The sequence below is a fragment of the Hyperoodon ampullatus genome, assembly GCF_949752795.1.
Source record: "Hyperoodon ampullatus genome assembly, chromosome: 8".
NCBI lineage: Eukaryota > Metazoa > Chordata > Mammalia > Artiodactyla > Ziphiidae > Hyperoodon > Hyperoodon ampullatus.
The window spans coordinates 58,803,452-58,827,788 of NC_136921.1; the positions used below are offsets into that span (position 1 = coordinate 58,803,452).

Genomic DNA, 24,337 nt, shown 5'->3' on the forward strand with positions numbered 1-24,337 from the left:
ATTGCTACTCCAGCTTTCTTTTGGTTTCCATTTGCATGGAATATCTTTTTCCATCCCCTTACTTTCAGTCTGTATGTGTCTCTAGGTCTGAAGTGGGTCTCTTGTAGACAGCATATATATGGGTCTTGTTTTTGTATCCATTCAGCCAATCTGTGTCTTTTGGTGGGAGCGTTTAGTCCATTTACATTTAAGGTAATTATCGATATGTATGTTCCTATTCCCATTTTCTTAATTGTTTTGGGTTCGTTATTGTAGGTCTTTTCCTTCTGTTGTGTTTCTTGCCTAGAGAAGTTCCTTTAGCATTTGTTGTAAAGCTGGTTTGGTGGTGCTGAACTCTCTCAGCTTTTGCTTGTCTGTAAACGTTTTAATTTCTCCATCAAATCTGAATGAGATCCTTGCTGGGTAGAGTAATCTTGGTTGCAGGTTTCTCTCCTTCATCACTTTAATTATGTCCTGCCACTCCCTTCTGGCTTGTAGAGTTTCTGCTGAGAGATCAGCTGTTATCCTGATGGGGATTCCCTTGTGTGTTATTTGTTGTTTTTGCCTTGCTGCTTTTAATATGATTTCTTTGTGTTTAATTTTTGACAGTTTGATTAATATGTGTCTTGGCGTATTTCTTCTTGGATTTATTCTGTATGGGACTCTCTGTGCCTCCTGGACTTGATTAACTATTTCCTTTCCCATATTAGGGAAGTTTTCAACTATAATCTCTTCAAATATTTTCTCAGTCCCTTTCTTTTTCTCTTCTTCTTCTGGAACCCCTATAATTCGAATGTTGGTGCGTTTAATGTTGTCCCAGAGGTCTCTGATATTGTCCTCTGTTCTTTTCATTCTTTTCTCTTTATTTTGCTCTGCATTAGTTATTTCCACTATTTTATCTTCCACCTCACTTATCCGTTCTTCTGCCTCAGTTATTCTGCTATTGATCCCATCTAGAGTATTTTTCATTTCATTTATTGTGTTTTTAATCGATGCTTGATTCATCTTTAGTTCTACTAGGTCCTTGTTAACTGTTTCTTGCATTTTGTCTATTCTATTTCCAAGATTTTGGATCATCTTTACTATCATTATTCTGAATTCTTTTTCAGGTAGACTGCCTATTACCTCTTCATTTGTTAGGTCTGGTGGGTTTTTATCTTGCTCCTTCTCCTGCTGTGTGTTTTTCTGTCTTCTCATTTTGCTTATGTTACTGTGTTTGGGGTCTCCTTTTTGCCGGCTGCAGGTTCGTAGTTCCTGTTGTTTTTGGTGTCTGTCCCCAGTGGCTAAGGTTGGTTTAGTGGGTTGTGTAGGTTTCCTGGTCGAGGGGACTAGTGCCTGTGTTCTGGTGGATGAGGCTGGATCTTGTCTTTCTGGTGGGCAGGTCCACGTCTGGTGGTGTGTTTTGGGGTGTCTGCAGACTTTTTATGATTTTAGGCCACCTCTCTGCTAATGGGTGGCGTTGTGTTCCTGTCTTGCTAGTTGTTTGGCATAGGGTGTCCAGCACTGTAGCTTGCTGGTCGTTGAGTGAAGCTGGGTGCTGGTGTTGAGATGGAGATCTCTGGAAGATTTTCGCCGTTTGATATTATGTGGAGCTGGGAGGTCTCTTGTGGACCAGTGTCCTGAAGTTGGCTCTCCCACCTCAGAGGCACAGTACTGACTCCTGGCTCCTCAATTTGGGATGATTTGTTGTCTATTCATGTATTCCACAGATGCAGGGTACATCAAGTTGATTGTGGAGCTTTAATCCGCTGCTTCTGAGGCTGCTGGGAGAGGTTTCCCTTTCTCTTCTTTGTTCTCACAGCTCCCGGGTCTCAGCTTTGGATTTGGCCCCGCCTCTGCGTGTAGGTCGCCGGAGGGCGTCTGTTCTTCACTCAGACAGGAAAGGGTTAAAGGAGCAGCCTCTTCGGGAACTCTGGCTCACTCAGGCCGGGCGGGAGGGAGGGGCACGGAGTGCGGGGCGAGCCTGCAGCGGCAGAGGTCGGCGTGACGTTGCACCAGCCCGAGGCGCGCCGTGCGTTCTCCCAGGGAAGCCGCCCCTGGATCCCGGGACCCCGGCAGTGGCGGGCTGCTCAGGCTCCCGGAAGGGCGGTGTGGACAGTGACCTGCGCTCGCACACGGGCTTCTTGGCGGCGGCAGCAGCAGCCCCAGCGTCCCACGCCCGTCACTGGGCTCCGCGCTTTCAGTCGCGACTCGCGCCCGTCTGTGGAGCCCCTTTAAGCAGCGCTCTTAATCCCCTCTCCTCGCGCAGCAGGAAACCAAGAGGGAAGAACAAGTCTCTTGCCTCTTCGGCAGCTCCAGAGTTTTCCCGGACTCCCTCCCGGCTAGCTGTGGCACATTAGCCCCCTTCAGGCTGAGTTCTCGCCGCCAGCCCCAGTCCTCTCCCTGCGCTCTGACCGAAGCCCGAGCCTCAGCTTCCAGCGCCGCCCGCCCCGGCGGGCGAGCAGACAAGCCTCTCGGGCTGGTGAGTGCCGCTCGGCACCGATCCTCTGTGCGGGAATCTCTCCGCTTTGCCCTACCCAGGTATGTGGGGAGTTTCTTGCCTTTTGGGAGGTCTGGGGTCTTCTGCCAGCGTTCAGTAGGTGTTCTGTAGGAGTTGTTCCACGTGTAGCTGTATTTCTGGTGTATCCGTGAGGAGGAAGGTGATCTCCGCGTCTTACTCTTCCGCCATCTTACCCGGAAGTTCTCTTATTTTTAAGACTCTCTCTTTATCTTTAATTTTTTGATATTTTAATTATAATGAATCTTGGTGTGAGTCTCCATGGTTTGATCCTGTTTTGGACTCTTTGTGCTTCATTGACCTGGATGTCTGGTTCCTTTGCCAGGTTAGGGAAATTTTCAGCTACTACTTCTTCAGATACATTTTCTGCCCTTTTCTCTGTCTTTTCTCCTTCTGGGTCCCCTATATGTGAATTTTGGTATGCTTGATATTGCCTACAGTTTTCTTAAACTATCTTCATTTTTTATTCTTTTTTTCTGTTTCTGTTTGGCTTGTGTGATTTTCACTATTCTGTCTTCTAGATTGCTGATCTGTTCTTCTGTATCATCTAATTGATTCCTTCTAATGATTTTTTTTAAATTCAGTTACTGTATTCTTCAGCTTAGATTATTTCTTTATTATATTTTCTAACTGTTGAAATTCTCACTCTGTTCTTCAATCCTTCTTAATTTGGTGAGCACGTTTATATTCATTACCTTGAATTATTTATTGGGTAGATTGCTTATCTCTGTTTTGTTTAATTCTTTTTCTTATGTTTTGTCTTATGCCTTCACTTGGAACATATTCCTCTTTTTCATCATGTTGCTTAATTCTCTGTGCTTATTTATATGTATTAAGTAAGTTCAGTATATCTTCTAATCTTGGAGAGATGGCCTTATATAGGATATATCTTATGGGGTCTAGCAGCACACTTTCCTCTGGTCACCAGACTATATGCTCCTGGGGTGTCCCCTATGTGAGCTGAATGTGCCTTTCTGCTCTGGCAGTCTGGACTAATGTGGGCATGTTGATGGGGGGGCTGGCCCAAGCCTGTTTGTCTGTGAGGCCCTGCCTTGTGTCACTAGTGCACTGGTAGGTGGGGCAGGCCCATGCCATGGCTGGTTGTGATGCCCGATATCATGTGAGTGCTGAAGCCCTCCTGGTGGTTAGGGCCATCTCTCCACACAGCTGATTTTATGGCCTGGGGCCATTACTTCATGCATCTTTAACTGCTATCTAGTATTATTTTATGTTAAATGAATAAACACACCTCAATCCATTGTTTGTGTGTGCTTTTGAAGGGTATAGTCAATGCCAGAGTGGAGGTAGATTGATCTGGACCTATTATTTTTAGTTTGCTTAATTATTAAATTGCTCTAAAGATCACCTTAAGACCTATTTTTTCATTTCTTTCAGTTTTTATGAGGACCATAAGGTTCTACTTTTCAATTCTTATATTTGAAGTTTACACCTAGGATATTTTAGGTTATGGTTTCTCATGGTCTAGTCAATGTGGTAAAATCTGCACTCTAGCTAAGAAATTCCCATCATCTCTGATCACTGATGATATACTCTTCAATTTCACAGTGCTGGTATCAATTTACTCTATTAAAAAATATTTTTCAGTGATTTTTTTTCTTGGATATAGAGGGCAAAGTCAGGGTGAACTGTTTGCTTATTCCTATATTTAGTCCTTTGCCCCATTTGTAATCTGACAGATGCATTCAAATAGAATGAAAACTCTTTCAGAATGACAGTTATATTTTTACTGAACACTTCACCTACTATCTGGCATCTTTGGTAATTAAATAATGTTTTATATAGGTATATGACTAGAAATCTTAGCAATAAATAATAATCAGATTTTGAGATAACCTTAATCATATCATCCTGTACCATCTCTTTAATAATACATTTTTCTTCTAATAATGTAATACATTAACCAATTTTTCTTTTTGCAAAGTGAAAACTCCCATCACTACTTCATTTATTTATTTTTAGTTAAAATGTAATACAAAATAAGCTTATTGAAAGTAGAAAACACTTAAATATTTTTGCATCAAATGAAATGTCTTTATGTGTAAACTGCTGATGTTTAAAAGCATCACAAGGGATTCACATTTATTCATAAGCAGAACTCAGCTACTTTTAAAAATTGATTCTAATGCTAAGGAGACGGAAGAAAAAACAGTTTTAAAAAATATTTCAATCTTATTCTTCAAATTCCCATTTGTATTAATGAATTATAGACATGAAGAATTAGGCTTCACTTAGGATGCACAAACCCACAAAAGAATATTGAAACACGTAACAATAAGAGAAAGACCAATAATCTACAAGATTACAACTTTTGTTGAGTCCAAATAAAAGATAGGATCCCAAGGAAACACAATGAAAAGAAATCCAGAGTGACAGGCCTCTTCCAGTAAAAACGGTTCACATGAATTGTTGTACCTTTGCCAGAGCACAGGAGGAAGAGGCAACTGCCATAAACGTAGTCTTTTTAAAAAGTTAAAATGGCAAAGAATTTTAAAAAACAAGTGTGAATTAATGTGATACTTTTGAATTCTTGGGAAACCCTGACACAAAGGATTTCTTTCACTGAGTTCACAGAGAAATACTGTAGGCATAGCAAGAGAACTGAGAGATAGCCCTGTGTGCTTCACAGACATAAAACCCAACCTATTCCCTAGACTTTTCTCTCATAAAAAGAAATCCCTTAAATCACTGAGGAAGGGGAAGGAGACCACCCCACTCCCAGAAGCCAGACAAAGATCCACTGCCTGTGAGGGAGGTATAGAAAATAAATTCATTTGCCACTAAAAAAAGGGCAGGAAATCCTCCCTTCTCAAAAGGGAAGGTGAGCTGCAGAGATAAGCAGCCATTGAGGGAGGGGTAGAAGCCAAAGCCTTGTGACCCTGAGAGAAACAACCCTGGTCCCACCACAAGTTTTTTTTTTTTTTTTTTTTTTTTTTGCGTTATGTGGGCCTCTCACTGTTGTGGCCTCTCCCGTTGCGGAGCACAGGCTCCAGACGCACAGGCCCAGCGGCCATGGCTCACGGGCCCAGCCGCTCCGCGGCATGTGGGATCTTCCCAGACCGGGGCACGAACCCGTGTCCCCTGCATCGGCAGGCGGACTCTCAACCACTGCGCCACCAGGGAAGCCCCCCCCACCACAAGTTTGCTACTTACAACAAGCAACTCTAGTGTAATGCTTGGAGAAGGGTAAGAAATTACTGCCAATGGTCTAAAACAAAGACACAGTGACACTGAGGGAAGAGTACAAGCAAAGCTATTTGCGCCTAGAGTGGGTACAATAAAGATGCTTGGACCAGAATTCTGAATTGATACCAAAAACAACAACAACAACAAAGAAAAAACAACAACAGATATTTGCTACCTTGGGGCATGGAGCAAAAGATTATCTCCTGCCCAAGACCTCCCACAGACACATGGCAGATATTGGCTGACAAGGGAAGAGATGCATGGAAAGACCCATCTCCAGAGCCCAGAACCACAGAATCTAAATAAGACCAAAGACCAGACAAGAGAATGGAGAACCCCTTGTCTACCACCATGAGCCTCCCACTTATTAACAGGTCACAATCAAGGAAAGGTCAAGAGTGTGGAGACAGACCCCTCAGTGAGGCAGCCACGCAGGGATTATTGAAAGCTAAAGAATGAGCAGGCACACTCCAGGATACTTACTAAGCATAAGGTAGAATCAGCCCATCACTGAAGTATCTGAAAGGTTTGGTTTACTTAAGGTAACTATAATATGAACAAAATCCAAACCCAGTGAAATTACTGAATAGATTGATCAAGTTCTTCACACTAACACACTGACAGAATAAATGTACCTATGCTCCTGGCCTACATTTTACTTATTTAAGTTTCTAAGGTTTTCCTACCTAAATTATTTGAAATTAAGAGTCATACAGAAAGCAAAAGACAAACAACCCATTGAGATAAACTGGTCAACCAAAGAAGTAAAGTGTAAATAAAATCAGACCTTAGGATGACCTTGATATGGAGACCTTCAGATTTAAACATTGATTTATCAACATACACCTATCAGAATGGCTCAAATGAAAAAATGACCAATAATACTATGTGCTGGAGAAAAAGCAGACCAATTGAAACCTTGATGTGGGGAAAGCAAAATGACCCAGTCACTTTGAAAAACATTTTGAACAGATTGAAGAGTTTGACAGTTTCTTATAAAGTTATGCATACACTTACCATACTAGTAGGCAATCCACTTTCAGAAATGAAAACACATGTCCATATAATGTACTATATGTAAGTGTTTATGACAGGTTTCTTCCAAATTGACCAAACTTGAAACAACCCATGTGAACATCAACTGGTAAAAGAATAAAAGTTTTGTGGTACATCCATGTAGCATAATATGACCCATTATGAAAAACAAATGAATGTCTGACCCAACAACATGGAAGAATCTCAAAAACATCTAAGTAAAGCAAATCAAACGCAAAGGCTATACATTTTAGGATTAAATTTTTCTGACATTTCAGAAAAAGTAAAACTGTAGAAAAATAGATCAGAATAGAAATCAGATCAGTGGTTGTTAGAAACTAAGGGAACTTTCTGGGGTGACAGGAATATTCCAACTTGACTATGGTGGTCGTTATTCAACTGGAGATATTGAATTGTTCACTTAAAAAAGGTAGATTGTGCCATATTTAACTTATGCTGTAATAAACCTTATTTTTAAAAATACAATTATAAACACAGCTAGAGTTTATCAGGAGAAAAATACAAGCGTTTAGAGTAAATCTTGCAGCCATTTTTGGATCGAACAACAACAACAAAAATACCAGTTAATTCAGTCATTAGTTTAGGGAAAAAAAAAAAAGAAATAAAAAAGATTAATTTCTTAAAGATTTTTATCAACACGATACCAAATAACAAATACGACTGACATTTAATCTCAGATTTTTGCACTGAATTGCATCTAGCAAAGGTTATCATAAAATCAATCTGTGATGGAGCAGGTATGGGATGTATATACTCCTGGCCAGGTGCTATAGGTTCCCACGGCTAGAGCACACTCCCCATAAACCAACTTGCACAATTTACAAATCATGACATGTATCCAAAAGTAACATAATTTTCTTTGGGGCATAAGATAAAATAGTGTAAGCAATGGGAACTGATTAATAGGAACAATTTTAGGACTTGTGATACATTGTGAATAAGGAATCTTTTCATCCATCTTGAGAGCTAGTGTCAGTCTGGGATTGGAAATAATTTTAATTTGTAGGTACAACCTTCATATATTTTGTCATTCTGAAGAACCTGTACAGAAAATTAAGTCGGATGATACTGTTCACTGAAACACAAAACTTTAGAAAATATGTCGCATCTGGTTTTCCTTACAATCATGAATATAGGCAAAGGTGACATCTGAGTTATTACAATTGGATAATTAAAATTGGAGGAAAGAAAAGAGTATGAGAGATGCTCTTTCACCTCATGTCCAGTGATGGCACCATCATGAACCTCTTGAGAGCTTTTTGTATGTGCTTTTATGTTGTTGTTTACACCTCTTAATTTGTAAAGTCTCAATTCTAAGCCTTGCAAAATCACTATTTTAAAGTTTAAAAGAAAAACTAAGAATCTAGGTGATAGTAAAATCAGATAATTTAAAAAACTAGGAATATAAAGATGAGTGAAAATACTATTTGTTGCAATCTTTAAGTGAATTTTCAAAATAGTTTTACTGTTGTTTTTCTTATATCTCCTTTCCAGGTGTCATTTGGACCACTGCCTAATGACTATTAGAACATCCTGCAGTTTGGTTGATCACTCTTGCAGAATCAGGAGCAACAGTTAACTCACTGTGAGATTAGTAATGGGATGTTAAAATTAAAGCTTTGATTAGAAGACAAAATGATAAAACAAAATCAAAGTGAGTGTGAGAAAAAAAAGTCCTCATATTTTACAATCAACTAGATCACAATTGTTTCCATAACTCTTAGACACCTTAACCAGATCAATGGTGTAAAGGGAATATAATGTAAACAGGGGAGGGTTTTAGGAGATTTCTTTGGAGAGTGATCCTGCTGTTCTGTTAGTCTATAGTCCCTACCCTTCAATCCCCCAAGGTGGTAGAAAAGAGAGAACGGAAGGGTACTTTTTACCTCAACTCTAGTGATGGAGCTTTCTATGGGGCCTCTAGGAGATCTTTGAATTGTTAGTTTTTTCCAAATGTGCAAAACTCACACCTGAGAAAATCTCATACCTCTAAAAGCTAAAGTGGACTCTGGTAGCAGAATACTTAGTGGGGGTTGATTTGCACTGTATCTGCACTCCCAGAGTTTGTTGGGGCAGAAGGTTTACAAATAATTTTGCAGAATATATGTGGACCACACAGGAGCATATGTTGGCATAGGGATGTTTGCAATCTGGCTGGTTACAGGGACTCAAGCAATAAGAAGATGGACAGGAACTGGTTATTCAAGGATGCAGAGTCACAGGCATAGAGTTTCATGCACTTTGGCCAAGGGAAATGTAATTAGAGGGATCTAGCAGAAAACCTCCAAATAGCTTGCACATGCACACACACAGACAGACACACACATATACACACCCCAAGAGTGATTTTAAAGATCTGGCAGTCTCAGAGAGAGGTCAGTTTATAATGGAACCAGTTCACGTAGGACCTTTGTTATCTCCTTATCACTCCTAACCAATCTTACCCTCTCACCTCTTCCTACCAATGTTGAGAGGTGAGTGGGCATTGGAAACTAACTAGCAAGCTGGGAGGGGTGGCAAGGAAAATAAATGCAGGACAGAGAAAGAATGAACCAAATATGCCTTCCTTTCCTTTTTTCTAGCCAGAAGACAATATAGGTAGGGAGCAGGGAAGATTTGATGATACACTGAATTTAAAATTGTGACATATGTATATATAGTGGAGTGGGCATTCCCAAATTGAGTCTGTGTTTCTGACTTAACATGACCAAGAGGTCTGGCTGCTGCCTCGTTTTTAGCAGAAAGGATTGGGATTTGACGAAGTTTTGCTATGGGGTAAGAGTATTCACTCTACTGAATAATTTTTAATAGTCAATGAAAGGCAAAAATAAAACTTCACTTTAGATAGGGCAGAGTCACATTATTTGACATACGTGTTCTACAGACAATGACTATTATCACCCCCTAAAATCCTTTCATAATGGCTAGTTTCAAGGGAACTTGCTCAGCTGGCATTGTGGATATTAACTGTCCCCACAATTTGAGCTAGCATTTCCTATTTTAGAGCCCCCATAGTAAAGTCTGCCAAGACTTATTTATTAAACTTTTCATTTTCATCAGAAATTTGCATTAACCTAAACAAAAGTACAATTACAGTCAGTGATTAGAATATTAGTCCTACTAGTTTAACAGAGGATTCCCCAGTGATTTCTGAAGTAACAAAGATTACATAATGCTGAGAATAATTAAGCAATTAGGCTGAATGTATTTCTTTTTTTTAATTCATGGTAAAACTGGAAATTTATTTAAAGTGCCCCCAAATTTTACTGATCAGAATATTTATTGATGTAACAATCATATTTGTAATAAAACTTCAATTGGTACTTTGGAGATTACCAAATATTTTCACATTCTATCTTTTGACCTTACCAGTAATTAAACATTTACAAGATAATAGAATTCTTTATAGAAACTTCTAGGGCTCTTCTGAACTCGTGTGTGTGTGTGTGTGTGTGTAGTATGCTGTATCTGTCCGTGCTTGTGCGTGTGTATATATGCCTATGTTGGGTGGAAACAAATAAAGGGAAAGATATCTTTTCTTCCATGTTTACTATAACCTATTAGCAACATGGCCAATTCCATTTTTTTATGACTTAATATATTTTAGAATCTAGATTTCAATCTCTTCATATCCATGTCAACTTTTCTGACAAAAACACATATATTGGCTTAAAGTTTTTTTCCAATATCTCATATACTTCCTTAGAAACATCAGAAATTATGAGAAATATATATAAACTAAACATGAAATTGAACCAATATTTTCAGGACTCAAATCTCCTGCGCATTGTGGGAAAACATCTTATTGATTGTCAACAAGAGTCAGTTATATACAAATAGGCTATAACCTTGCTACTCAGCAGGACAACAATAACCATTAGATTCTCAAAAGTTGCAAATGCTTGCAAATCTCTTCTTAACAGTTTTAATTAAGAAATGTCTCATGACTGACAAATGTACTCATTATTTCCTCTAACGGTTGGTCAGAGTCTACACCTCTCAGAATTTTTCTTTATGAGAAAGTCAGAATTAAAGTCAGAAAAAATGAGATTGATATTCACCTGCAATCTAACAGCAGAGAGTAAAGGCTTGTTCTTAATGTTAAAATGTTTTGCAAGGCGTAATGACTATTTAACGTTCATGGGAACTTTCTAACATAATTTATTAATGATATCTCAACAGGTTTGTTTCATCAATTGTAACACTCGATCTTTATGAGACACTAGAAATTCCTAGAGAATTATAGAATGGTGAAGTTCATTGAAATCCAAGAACAAATGGTGATCTCTAGATACAGAAAATTATAGTCTTACTCTCAGGTAGGTGTCATCTGGGAACAGATTGCACCCTATAACCTATTTTGAGTGGCCACACTAATCTTGGTTAAAATAGAGGCCTGGGAATATTTCTGGAGTTCTGAAGTGTGTCTTAAGTCGGTGGTTGTCTATGTGCATGTATGTGGTGGTGGTAGTGGTATTACAATGATGAATTATCAAATAATAATTCATGGCCCAGGTATAATACCATACATTTCAACACAAAATTGGATAGAACTGAGCTGAAGAATAGGGTTTGACTCTTCACATGCTAGACAGGGAATCACATAAATATGGCACTACCCTTTGATACTTTGCTAATATGTCAACAGATAACCTTTAAACATGTTATCTGGAAGATATGTTTGTCAGAGACTGACTCCCTAACTCCTGGCTACAGTTCTATTCATATCAAAACAGAGAGCCTCTCTTCCATGCTGCCCAAAGTTATTCATTGTTCTCTAACTTCATGGATCATGTAAGTATCTTCAGTTAAAGGAAGACTCTGAGGTGTGGAAATGTGTACTTACTCCAGATCTCAATCAAGTAGAACCTATCTTAAGAAGTATATAAGGTCAGGGGTTCCCTGGTGGTGCAGTTGTTAAGAATCCGCCTGCCTGTGCAGGGGACACAGGTTTGAGCCCTGGTCCAGGAAGATACCACATGCCGCGGAGCAACTAAGCCAGTGCACCACAACCACTGAGCCTGCACTCTAGAGCCCGCGAGTCACAACTACTGAGCCTGTGTGCCACAACCACTGAAGCCCATACACTGCAACAAGCGAAGCCAGCACAATGAGAGGCCTGCGCACGGCAATGCAGAGTAGTCCCCGCTCGCTGTAACTAGAGAAAAGCCCGCAGGCAGCAATGAAGACCCAATGCAGCCAAAATTAATTAATTAATTCATTAATTAAAAAAAAGAAATACATAAGGTCAATATAGCAAAGCGGTTCAGAGCACATGCTTTGCATTAGTTCCTGAGGCTATTGTTACAAATTACCACAAATTTGGTGACCTCAAGTCTGCAGTTTAATGATGGGATCTATTGAAACTACAGTTTTTCTGTTACAGCTGCAGGCATTAATAACTTTCAAACTCAGGAAAAATGCTTTGAGTGGTTTTTTTTAATACTTTAAAGATATGAAATAATGTGAAAGATATTTTAACATACCTTCTATTTGGATATATGTATCTCAGTATAACTAATTTATACAGCTTAAAACCAAGTACTGCACTAATAGAATATATGCAATAATAAATTGAATACTAAGTTTTCATTTTTGTATTTTTTTCCTTTCTGCTGGAAATTATAATTCATTCTGCCATGAAAAATGAATCTTGGACAAGACATTCAAGAATCTAAACATGAATACAATCTTATAAAGAACATGTATCTTGTCCTCTTAGAGAGCATAATAATTATATCTGCAAGAATTGTTACCAAGGCTATTGCCCCAGAATCATACTCCTGGCCCTCCCTCCAGGTAAATTTGTAGAAAACCACAGCTAACCATATCCTCTAGCTGTGTTCACAGCACAGGAACAAGAGTCTCACTATAAGAAAACTGGTGCAAGCTGGTTCAACTTCAAAAGTGGGACAAATATCGCCCTGCACCTCATTACAATCTCATTGTAATAGTAAGACCACTGTCTGTCTGCCCATGATGGTTCAACCTGCTTCCAACCCAGATGCTAGAGGACCATACAAGGACAGAAAAGAGGTGACACCCCAGTTCCAGGAAGAACCCGCCTATTCCCAGAAGACCAATGCATACACTTCCCCCTCATTAGCCTTGCCTTTAAAATCTTGCCTTAATTGTCAGTCCCCTGGGCAAGAAGTTGATTTGTGATTAAGATCCCACTTCTCCATTCTCCGGCCATTGAATAATGATCGTGCTGCTTCAATCTCAACTTTGGTTTCATTTTTGGCTCTGTAAACCCAAACAGAAAAGAACCTTCCTTCCCTCTGAGGCAGGGGCTTGGCCAGGCTAGGGTTCAAGTAGGGGATCATAAGACCTAATTTGGTAACAGAATGACTAACCACTTAGTCTATTTTTGCTTGCTGTTGGCATCTTCATTTATTTCTTTAGGGCACTCATCATGATCTTGTTCATTTATGTGTTTATTTGTTTATTATCTATTTTTCACTATTTGGATATAAACTAAATATGAAGCTTTGTCCTATTTACTGCAGCATTCCCATCACCTAAAATAGCACTTGGCTCAGGGAAGGCATTCAATGAACATTTATTGACTGGACAAATAAATAAATCAGGTAATTAATTTAAAAAAATCAAGAGTATAAATTTTACCAGAAATTTTGGCAAAAACTTCTGAAGAGTAAAACACAATAAAGACTGGTAAATGTTTTGTCCTTATAAAAGTCTATTTTTATTAAATCACTAATATGTCTTCATTTCATAAATATTTTCCATAATTATTGAGATATATGTAAGTACTTCAAATGGGCAATTTTCCTTTCTTATTTATTTATGTACCATTTTAGCCCACAATATTACAAAAAGATTATGAGATATATCACATTTAGGAAGTTTGCAATAAAACTCTAAGAGAGCAAACAAAAAGAATTAACAGAGATGGGTCTTTTTTTTTAAATGCTGTTTTTTTTTTTCTATATAAAAAGGATCTGAGCTTGTAAACAATATGTTCAAGATATTTATGTTTTATGTAAAAACAGCAAAATCATTAAGCCTTCTACTTCAAACTATACAAATTTATCTAAGACTCAGAATTTCTACTAAGCTTACAAAATCATTTGTCAAACCAAGCATTACCTCTCAGTCTTCAGGTTAGTTGGTAGACTAGTTAAATGAGTGAATGTACATAGAACTTAATTCTTCTGATCCCAAGAATCACGAATTGTCATTTGCCAAATATAAGTTCTGTTTTGACATGTTAATCTCACAGCATAATGTGTATTATTATTCTCCTTACTGGTAAGAAGCAAGATAAACTAATAAAAAGACATTAAGCTGTCCCTTGTATAGAATAATCAAAATGTTAAATATATTTCAGGTGTAAAAATCGACCAAATGTTTTCAGAACCTTCCTACTGCCAAAGCAACACTGTACAGATGTGCCCGGCAGTCAAGTGGCCATTAGAATTGACCTCTGTTGCTGTGGTAAAATGCAAAGAACCCCAATGTCACTGATTAGATATGGTTATCAAAGTTAGGATTATTAGCTGGAACATTCAGTCACAGCACAGGAACTGACACTTTTTGAAAAGAGCCCAAGGATCCTCTATATTACATGTCAGTCTAGGTCAAAATTAGAGCAATCCAAATGCATCTACTTAGAATATGCAAGTTCATTGTCCTTCTAAAATTGTCAAGTTCCTATTATTCGTTACTGAATTACAGAGAAAAGTAGGCAGACAGCCTCTGCCTCATGCAATTTAAAGTAAAACTCTTGACTCTAATTAGACACTCCTTAGGTGGCTAAGTCATGGTGGATTTATATTGTCTTAATCAGTAAACTATAAAAAAAGACAAAAACAGGGATTTTTTCATTTTAGCACTTCATTTGTTGGTTGTGGAAGGTGTATTTTTATCATTAAAGTTTGATTTAAAGTGAACCTGAGTTGAATGAATAATCTTCTCATACTGTCCCCAATCCCTCTAAAAGACAGGAGAGACCATCATGCATTACCACTCATGCTGTAAATAATTTTAGTCCATTTCTCTACTTTTATTTTCTCTACTTCCTCCCTCTGATTCACTCTGTACACCACCACCAGATTGATTCTCCTAAAGTATCTTTTTATTCACATTATTCTTTGGCTCAAAAGTATTTCCTCTTACCCCTTCAGGATTTTATCCAAGCCCCTTCACCTCACATTTAAGGCCTTGAATTTCACTACCTTTCGGGATCCACAACTCCTCTGTTATGATTACCTGTAAACTAAACCTGCAGTAGTGACCCACTTATTTAATGTTCCTCTCATCCTCTTTCTGGAGCATGTGCTTTTTGGTGTTTTGTTTGTTTTGGTTTTTCCTCATGGAATTCCTGGTGCTGAAATATACTCCCCTCCCCTTTAACATTCTTTCTTTAAGATCTAGCCCAGGGCTTCCCTGGTGGCGCAGTGGTTGAGAATCCGCCTGCCGATGCAGGGGACACGGGTTCTTGTCCCGGTCTGGGAAGATCCCACATGCCGCGGAGCGGCTGGCCCGTGAGCCATGGCCGTTGAGCCTGAGCGTCCGGAGCCTGTGCTCCGCAACGGGAGAGTCCACAACAGTGAGAGGCCCGCATACCGCAAAAAAAAAAAAAAAAAAAAAAAAAAAAAGATCTAGCCCAAATACTACCTCCTTCACAAAACAGTTCTCTGAGAATCCCCAGATAAAGACACCTCTGCCTTCCTGTGTATTCTTATTACACAGACATTCTCCATGAATCATGTATTTCTCTGAGCCAGCTTTGAACTTATTAAATAAAATGCTGCAGAGCCTTTATATTGGGTTGGCCAAAAAGTTCATTTGGTTTTAAGTAAAAATAAAAGACACATTTTTCATTTTCACCAAGAACTTTATTGAACAACATATTCACTAACCAAACGAACTTTTTAGCCAACCCAATATTTTGGGGGAGTTTATATTATCTCCAAAGGTAGATTATAAACTCCTTGAAGGCAGTAGCCATTTCCTAACATTTTTTTTATCTCCTATGATAGCTAGCACAGTGTCCTTCATATAATAAGCATACAATTAATGTCCCTAAATCAAGGATTTTTTAAATATTTGAGAAGTAAGTAAACTGTATATATGAGGAAACTGAGGTCCAGAATCATTAGTAACTCACCTAAAAGTGACTAGCAGCCAATAGAAGATTCAGTTTGCTTGATTAGTAAAGATGCTTTTTACTTATAACAAAGTTATATTGTTTCATTATTGATCAGTTGTTCAAAGCCAAGTAATTTATGAAACTCACTGATCTTAATAAAGTATATGCATATATGTTTACATATTATATATAATAACATATATGTATTTGTAAATAAAAATAGGTATAAACAAAGTTTCTCTGCAGATATTATTTCAAGGGTGACTCTAAACAACTCAATTGTTAATATAACGTCAAAAACAATATTCAAGAATCGTGAGGACAATGGGAACACTGATCTTTTTAACGAACTTTGAGTGACACGACCAATATTCCAGTGAGAACCAAGTATTACAAAAGTCTCCAATGTCCTGTTAAATCTTATGTTCTACCATATAACACTGTAAACATATAACTGTAAGTCTACATTTTCCATGAAGGTGGATTAATAACTCAATTTAATTTCTGTAATACTTATAATGTAGTGGACAATTGCAAGCTCAATTTTATAATGAAGGTTTTAATAAGCTAGTATTTGGAAAACATGTTGAAATAATGTTACTCAAGAAATAGAAATTAACAGATATTTTAAAATCAACAGTAACTTGGGTTCTGGTTAAAGTTAGTTTGACGTACATTGGATTTATCCTTTTAAATAAATGTTTTGTCTCTGGGCAGTTTGATACACATTGTCACTTACCATGTTTCAGGATGGTTTCTCGCTCTGTGCCATCTATCTTCTGCCGGCCAATTAGGAAACTGGTGGTGTCAGCAAAGTAGATATAATTGGTTTCTGCATGAAAATCTAAAGCACGAGGGTTTACCAGATTTTCTATGGGGATCATGTATTCATCAGCTATCTTGGTATTCAAGTCCATTCCTCTAACAATTCCTGGGCGTCCTTTCCCATAAAAGAGAAACAACTCATTCTTTGGTCCTGCAGAAGAAAGATTACAAACATAAACAACCGATGCTGCCTAATCTTCTTTACCCTGCATAATGCCACTGTTTAATTAACTGGCACAATTAACATTTTTTTAAAGTCAGTACCAAAAATTAAACCCTAAAATATGCCAAATGCATCTCGATGCAAGAAGACCAGCTGATTGCGTTACTTTAGTTAAAACAGAAATTACTTCTGTGAATAGGTTATATTTAGTTAATTATTCTTTTGCCTGTAACTGTATAGCAAAAACATGGCAGATCGTTGGATAACTTATAATTGTAAAATGGACATTTATTAAAACATCTGGCACATTTAATTTTACGATTCATTACAATCTATCTAACATATCTGTAGATACTAACTGTAGCATTCATTATGTTTGACAGTGCTAAAAACTTCAGAATATTTAAAACACCCCTCCCCTCAAAGTTTGCATCTACAGACTGTCAGAAGCAAACAAAAAGAATCACACAGTATCACATAACTTGCATGTGAATATATTATAGTTTGTATAAACGTGATTTTTTTTTAAGAAATGAAATAAAATGCCAGTTACAGTGTCACTTCTTTCTTCATATCTTAATTAGAATGTTAGAGGTTGATGCTGTCTGCCAGTAACTCTGAGGTACAACACAGACTTTATCAAAAACTAAACAAAAGAAAAAACTGTGTCCTGGGTTAAAATGCAAGAATCAAGGAAGCTTTTTCTACAGAATGAATGAACTCCTTCAGAGTTTTATATGAAACTACATGCAAGGCTCTCATATTGCTAGGGCACATTATATAGTTTAGTATACATAATTTTGAAAAGAATACTTCAAATGGAAAGGAAAACATACTAGGTTTTATTAAGAAAACTGAGGATACATATGACTATTATATTGGGATAACCATACCATAGTGAGATTCTTAGTAAATTAAAATAATTACATTATAAAATTTGGAGGAAAAAATAAGTAATTACTAATAAACTCAACACCCTCAATGCAAACTATATAATCATTTTATATAGTTTCTTTCTCATTTTCTTTTAAAATTAGTGTTAATGAATATTAAATATATATAAATATTTATAAAATGTTAATATTTAAAGAATAAAAATAAAACAAATCTCATGTACCTAGCGTAGATCTTAAGAATATTTCCAGAACATTAGAATGCACGCACATGCCCCAAACCCACCCCCCTTCCATCCCAGAGACATCCAGTATCTCTGGTTATATACAATAATATGGTTATTGTGTTTACCATGCATTTTTTAGAAGTTTGGCCACATATGTTGTTTATATTTCCCAACAGTAGACTGTTTAATTTTGTGTGTTTGAATTGCATGTGTGCTATTAATTAATTTTATTCTTATTACATAATTTATATTCATCTATGGTTGTTGTAGTAATCATTCGTTTGCTGTATTATATTCCTTGGTGTGACTATTTCAAATTTAATTTATCTAGCTATTTTTCTAATGCACACTAATATAGAAGAGAATATGTTTTGTATTCTGCTTTTATTACTAAATCTTAGCATTAAGATTATATTCTGTGCTGATCCTTTTCTTTCTTTTTTTTTTTTTTTGTGGCTGTGTTGGGTCTTCATTGCTGTACATGGGCTTTCTGTAGTTGCTGTGAGCAGGGGCTACTCTTCGCTGTAGTGCGCAGGCTTCTCACTGTGGTGGCTTCTCTTGTTTCAGAGCACAGACTCTAGGCATACAGGCTTCAGTAGTTGTGGCATGTGGGCTCAGTAGTTGTGGCTCATTGGTTGTAGAGCGCAGACTCCACAGTTGTGGCACATGGGCTTAGTTGCTTCATCGCATGTGGGATCTTCCCGGACCAGGGCTTGAACCCTGGTCCTCTGTATTGGCAGGCAGATTCTTAACTGCTGCGCCACCAGGGAAGTCCCTGATCCATTATTTTTGTCTTACATTCCTTCAGTATGATCAGTATAATATATGATAATTTGCCAAATCATTCCTCAGTTGATTTTATCTTTCCATGATTATAACACTGAGATATGCATTTTTCCATATCTCTTAGTATACATTTCCAGAAGTGGAATTACTGGGTAAAGAATATTAACATCCTTCTTTCTCATTACCCTCACAACCTCTCAGTGTCTACCTACTCGTTATTTTCTTTAAAGATACTATCTTACATTATTTAAAAGTAGATTTATTTGAAAATTAACATTCCTGAGTATTTCCTACCAACATCATATGTATAGATACTTTTTAAAAAAAAAATTGGTATCTTAGATATGCATTTTACTACTTAACTTTTAAAAATTTAACAATACTTTGTTGTGTCATTAAAAGGTCTTCAAAACATTCTTTTCAATGGCAGCATTATGTTCCCTGCTAGAGAGGCAACATAATATGGTCAGCTACTTACCTACTGTAGGATATTTAGATTGCTTCTGGGTTTTTGTTATTATACATACATTTACAATGGATTTCTTTAGTCAAAAGTGGGATAACTTGTTAAAGGATGTTATCAGTTTTATCTCTTTTCTATGTTATTATCAAATGTCTTTCTAATAGTGATATCAATTTCCAGTTCTATTAGCAAGACATAAGAATGCTGGTTTCACCATATCTATTCTTGATAACATTTATTTTTGCTTGTACTTTTAATTGATGCTTTAATTGGTAAACCTGGCACAATACTTCATTGGTTTAATGTATGTGTGTGTATGTGTATGTGCACGTGTGCATGTGTATGCATATTTTAAATAAGAATGGTAACTATTTTCCCACTGTTTTATTCAGTCACTTTTTTCAATCATTCACTACCTGAAGTTTCTTCTAATGTGTTTTCCTATACCATAGACAATTGAAAACTAAAAACTACATTTCATAGACACCGATATAGCCATGGCTCTAGTTTTGGTTTAAGTACCTAAAGTCAGATGTACTAGCTTGAGTTTGGAATATAGAAATGAGACCACCTTTTGTTGCTTCTGCTGGTATTTATCTGATGGAGAAACTGAATTTTTTCCACATCAGTCTTCTTCCTTTCTGTATATCAAGAGACAAGGTAGAGGGTATCTTTTTGTTGTGCTGTGTTTTTTTTGTTTGTTTGTTTTATTTTCCAGTATGACATATTATTTCTGGAGTTAATAGTTTGGGTGCAAACTTCCTAATCCCTAGATCTCAGCTAAGATGGTGTGTTTCTGAAACACCATGTTTGCCATTTGTGGCTTCCCGATGCCCTAGCTTCTGATTATGGTAGGTGTTCCAGCTTAAGCCAGGCTAGTTTGTGGTGGTTTTGAGGAAAGTTCCCAAGACCCAGTCTAGAAGCTGCTGCTTCAGGCTTCTCAATGATTTTGTAAGTACCTATCTATTTGTGTTTGATCCTTTCTGCTTAAAATAGCTAGAATTGTTTCTGTTAGTTTAAGTGTAAATGTACCCTGATTGGTCACTACATTAGGGATGATTGAAGCTTATGCAACTCTGATCTTATGTTTCTCCACCAAACGTGTGTATATATGTGTGTGTGTATATGTATATGTGTGTGTGTGTATATATATGTGTGTATGTATGTGTACATATATAGAAATGTACATACACATATATACACACATATATATATATGTATGCATAAATGTGCATGACTGTATTTTTGCATGACATGCCATCACTTCGCAAGTGGTAACCAGAGCAGTTTAAAGGCTGGTTACACACACACACACACACACACACACACACACACACAAAACTACCCCTATCTTGAGGCTTCTGACACAAAACCTTCAATTATCCAGAGGATTTCTTGAACATGAGAGCTGGTGTCTCGACATTCCTAGCATTTGATACAAAGCTGGACATAAAAAAAAGTACTAAAAGGCATGTATTTTTTCACAGTTAAGTCTCTTGGGTTCTCAATTTAGAAGTATTTGCACTATGAATTCTAACCACTTAGACTTAAAATTATAACAAATTTAGAGGTCTCATTTCATAGTCCTCAGCAAGCATATGATAAGAAAGCAAAAGAGATGGCAGGACAGTGGTCAGAGAGGGAGCACAGACAAAAATAAATCGAGACAAAATATGCACTGTAAAAAGCAGTCATCATAATCTTAAAAACTATGGTATTTGTGGGACATCTAAAAACCAACAGTCTCCACATGGACACCATTTCTATGAGGGCCATTAAAACTACATATGAGGGGCTTCCCTGGTGGCGCAGTGGTTGAGAGTCCGCCTGCCGATGCAGGGGATACGGGTTCGTGCCCCGGTCTGGGAGGATCCCACATGCCGCGGAGCGGATGGGCCTGTGAGCCATGGCCGCTGAGCCTGCGCGTCCGGAGCCTGTGCTCCGCAACGGGAGGGGCCACATCAGTGAGAGGCCCGCGTACCGCAAAAAAAAAAAAAAAAAAAAAAAAAAAACTACATATGATTATGTGGACCCTGAGTAAAGAACTTAATTAATTTTTGTGTAAAAATTTAAACTTAACAAAAGTCATGTGTGAAAAATATTTATTAGCTTATTTAAATAAAGAACAATTAAGTTATTCTAGCATATTTCAAAAATAAAACAAAGATATGTCCAACTACTAGATAACTTTTAAACAAAATTGTTAAAGAGATTGATATTTAATTAGTATAGCTCCAGTTACTTGGAAAGTGAAATAATGAAATGAATGTCATCCCCAATGCTGGATAAAGTGAAATATTACTTAATGTGGATTTTTGTTGGACTAAACACACCTATTACTAGAAGCAGCATCTTGGTTCAAAAAAGAAAAAATCTGGTTAACCAACGATTCAGGCTCATTAGACCATGAACATTCTTTAGGGAATTAAGGAAAGGATCTTCCTAAAAATCTTCCCTAAAGTACGGTCCCAAAGATCCATAAATTTGGTGACTCTACAGCCCAATTAGTTTTCTCATTCACATTATCACACACATACAAAAGAGAAAAAAACAAAAACAAATACTGATTTTGAGAAAAATGGCTTGTACACATTCACAGGCAAATTTGGCCTGATGATTTCTCACGTTATTACTGATGCTGATGCTCCTAATTAATACTAAGAGCCTTATTCTGAAGCATTAGCTGCTGGCAAATGTTTGATTTTCAATAACATACTTTTGCATGACCTGCCATCACTTCCCAAGTTGAAGCCAGTCCTGCAGCGACAGGTCCGTGCTTTGTAACCGCTGCTGAGCAGACATATGTGTGAACATCCCCCTGGCATTCCGTATGGATCCACTTCACATGCATGGCTTCTGACTACAACAAATGAAAAAGAGCATGCTTGAAATTCTCCAAAGACAAGATAATTATGTGCATCAGTATGTTGAAACTTTGACAGTGCAAGAAGAGGAAATCCTAGCAAAAATCTATATACCAAATATTGTGTATCATAATCAATTGGAAAAGAGTTTAAACCCCAAAAAAGAAAAGGTAGGGATTTGCCAAAATCCTCCTAAGTCTACCTTTTAAAAAAATTCTGAGAAGATAAAATGCTTTTATATTAACCTAAACTGTTTACATGAAAGCAAAATAAAAGTAACATGTTTTTTTGGTACATGCTTATTGTACTTTTAAAAAGTACAATTTTCTGGCAAATATTAAAAAAATACTGTTAAAATATCCTAGGTTAGGTAGTTAGGCAGAGAAAGGACTTCTTCTGAAATAATCTATTATATGGGCACCTAAATTAGGATAAATGTGCTTCAGTGATTACCTTTATTGAGAAGTGCTGAGATAAATTTTTTTCTTCAATTTTGAGTCCATTGCCATTTGGAGAACCCTTCCACAAAATGAATTTTGTGTGTGTGTGTGTGTGTGTGTGTGTGTGTGTGTGTGTGTGTGTGTGTGTGACTATAATTGTCAAAAGGAGAAGGCTGAGTTTTCATGTGGAGGTTATGGAATAGAAGGCTGTTTTATGAGTGTAGAAGGTGGAGAAGAAACAAAAATAGGAAAAGTACTGTATGGAGAGGATGAAAAGAAGAAAGGTCAAAGAGAAAATGCTGTAGTAGGAATAATACCAGTAAGATTTTATGTATTACTGTAATTATATTTCTTTTCAATCACGACTTTCTTGGAATTGTCATGAGTAATATGACAATTTTTTTTTAATATTAAAACTTACATGTTTTCGAAAACTGTGCTATGTTCTTTCTGTATTCTGCATTCTCTAAATGAAAAGATAACTGAAATGTAGTTTATTTTTTTGCATAAGAGCATTGCTTTTATTTCAGTCTCATCCCATTTCTATACTGGATCACATCTCCTCTTACCTACTTAGCAACTCCCCAGTTTCTCACTGTCTTGTCTTCATTACTTTTGCTCTCTGCATTGGATCATGCCCATCAGCATACAAATGTGCCATTATTTCCACATCTTGGGGGGGTAAAAAATCCTAATTTTAACCTTAATTCCCACAGCAATCCTTCAATTAGCTCCCCATTTCTCTGCTCCACCTAATATCAACACTTTTCAAAGTTATCCTCGCTCATTTTCTATAATTTCTTTCCTTCCTATCTTTCCCAGATCCTTTCTACCTAGACATTCTCTTCACCGCAAACTGCTCTTATGAGCTTCATGCTGCTAAATCCAATGGCCAATTGAATTTAACAAGCTTCTGCTCAGTCTCCTCTTTTGGTTCTTCCTATTGTCTTTGACTTCTCATTGTTGGAGTGTCCCAGTGTCCTTTATTTGGAACTTTTTTCTTCTCCATCTATAGTTACTTCCTTGGTGATCACATCCATTTTCCTGGCTTTAAATGTCACCTATATGCCAATGACTCTCAAATTGTTTTGTCCAGCCTGGGCTTGCCCCTGAACTCCAGACTTATATATTCAAATACCTCCTTGAAATCTCCACCTGAATTTATGACAGAAATTCAAAATAACATGTAAAAATTATACATTTTTCCTTTGCCCCCAGTCTGCTCCAAACTTAGTTTTCTTAATCTCAAAAATAACTCAATTATTCCAGTTGCTCAGCCTAATTGTCATCATCCTTGCCTCTTTTTTAATTTACACCCCGCATCAACTCCATTAAGAAATGCTGTTGGCTATACTTTCAAATATATTCTGAGTCTAACTAACCACTTTTCACCACCTTCACTACTACCATCTTGGTCCAATCCACCATCATCTCTAACTTTCTACCCTTGTCCCTGACAGCCTATTGTCAATATAGCAGCCATATTGATTCCTTTAAAAAGTCAGTCAGATTATGAGACTCCTCTGCTTAAGGCTTCTTAAGGACTCCCCATCTCACTAAAAGTATAAGCAAAGGTTTTTACAACTGTCCGCAGAGCCCTACTTGTTATGGTCCTCCTTCATTACTCCAGCTTAATTGCCTACTTCTCTTCCTCTTTTTACTCTGCTCCAGACCTATGGGTCTCCTTGTTGCTCCCTGAACAATCCAAGCATGCTCTTCCTCGTGGTTTTTGTGTGTGCTCATCTTTCTACCTGCTTCTCTCCTCCTTTAATTACTTAAAGTCTTCATGCAATTTCATCTTCTCAATGGGACTTCCTCTGACCAT

At 37.3% G+C, this 24,337-nt stretch overlaps 1 protein-coding gene across 1 annotated transcript in view; it reads right to left on the minus strand.

Annotated features, from left to right (window-relative positions):
* LRP1B (LDL receptor related protein 1B) overlaps window positions 1-24,337 on the minus strand; it is a gene marked incomplete at both ends in the record, with an annotated part of 1,860,945 nt that overhangs the window by 796,678 nt on the left and 1,039,930 nt on the right. Inside the window, 2 exons of the mRNA XM_079710778.1 lie at window positions 16,591-16,827; window positions 21,925-22,068. Of these exons, the coding sequence (XP_079566904.1) occupies window positions 16,591-16,827; window positions 21,925-22,068 (381 nt within the window). The remainder of the gene's footprint in view (window positions 1-16,590; window positions 16,828-21,924; window positions 22,069-24,337) is intronic.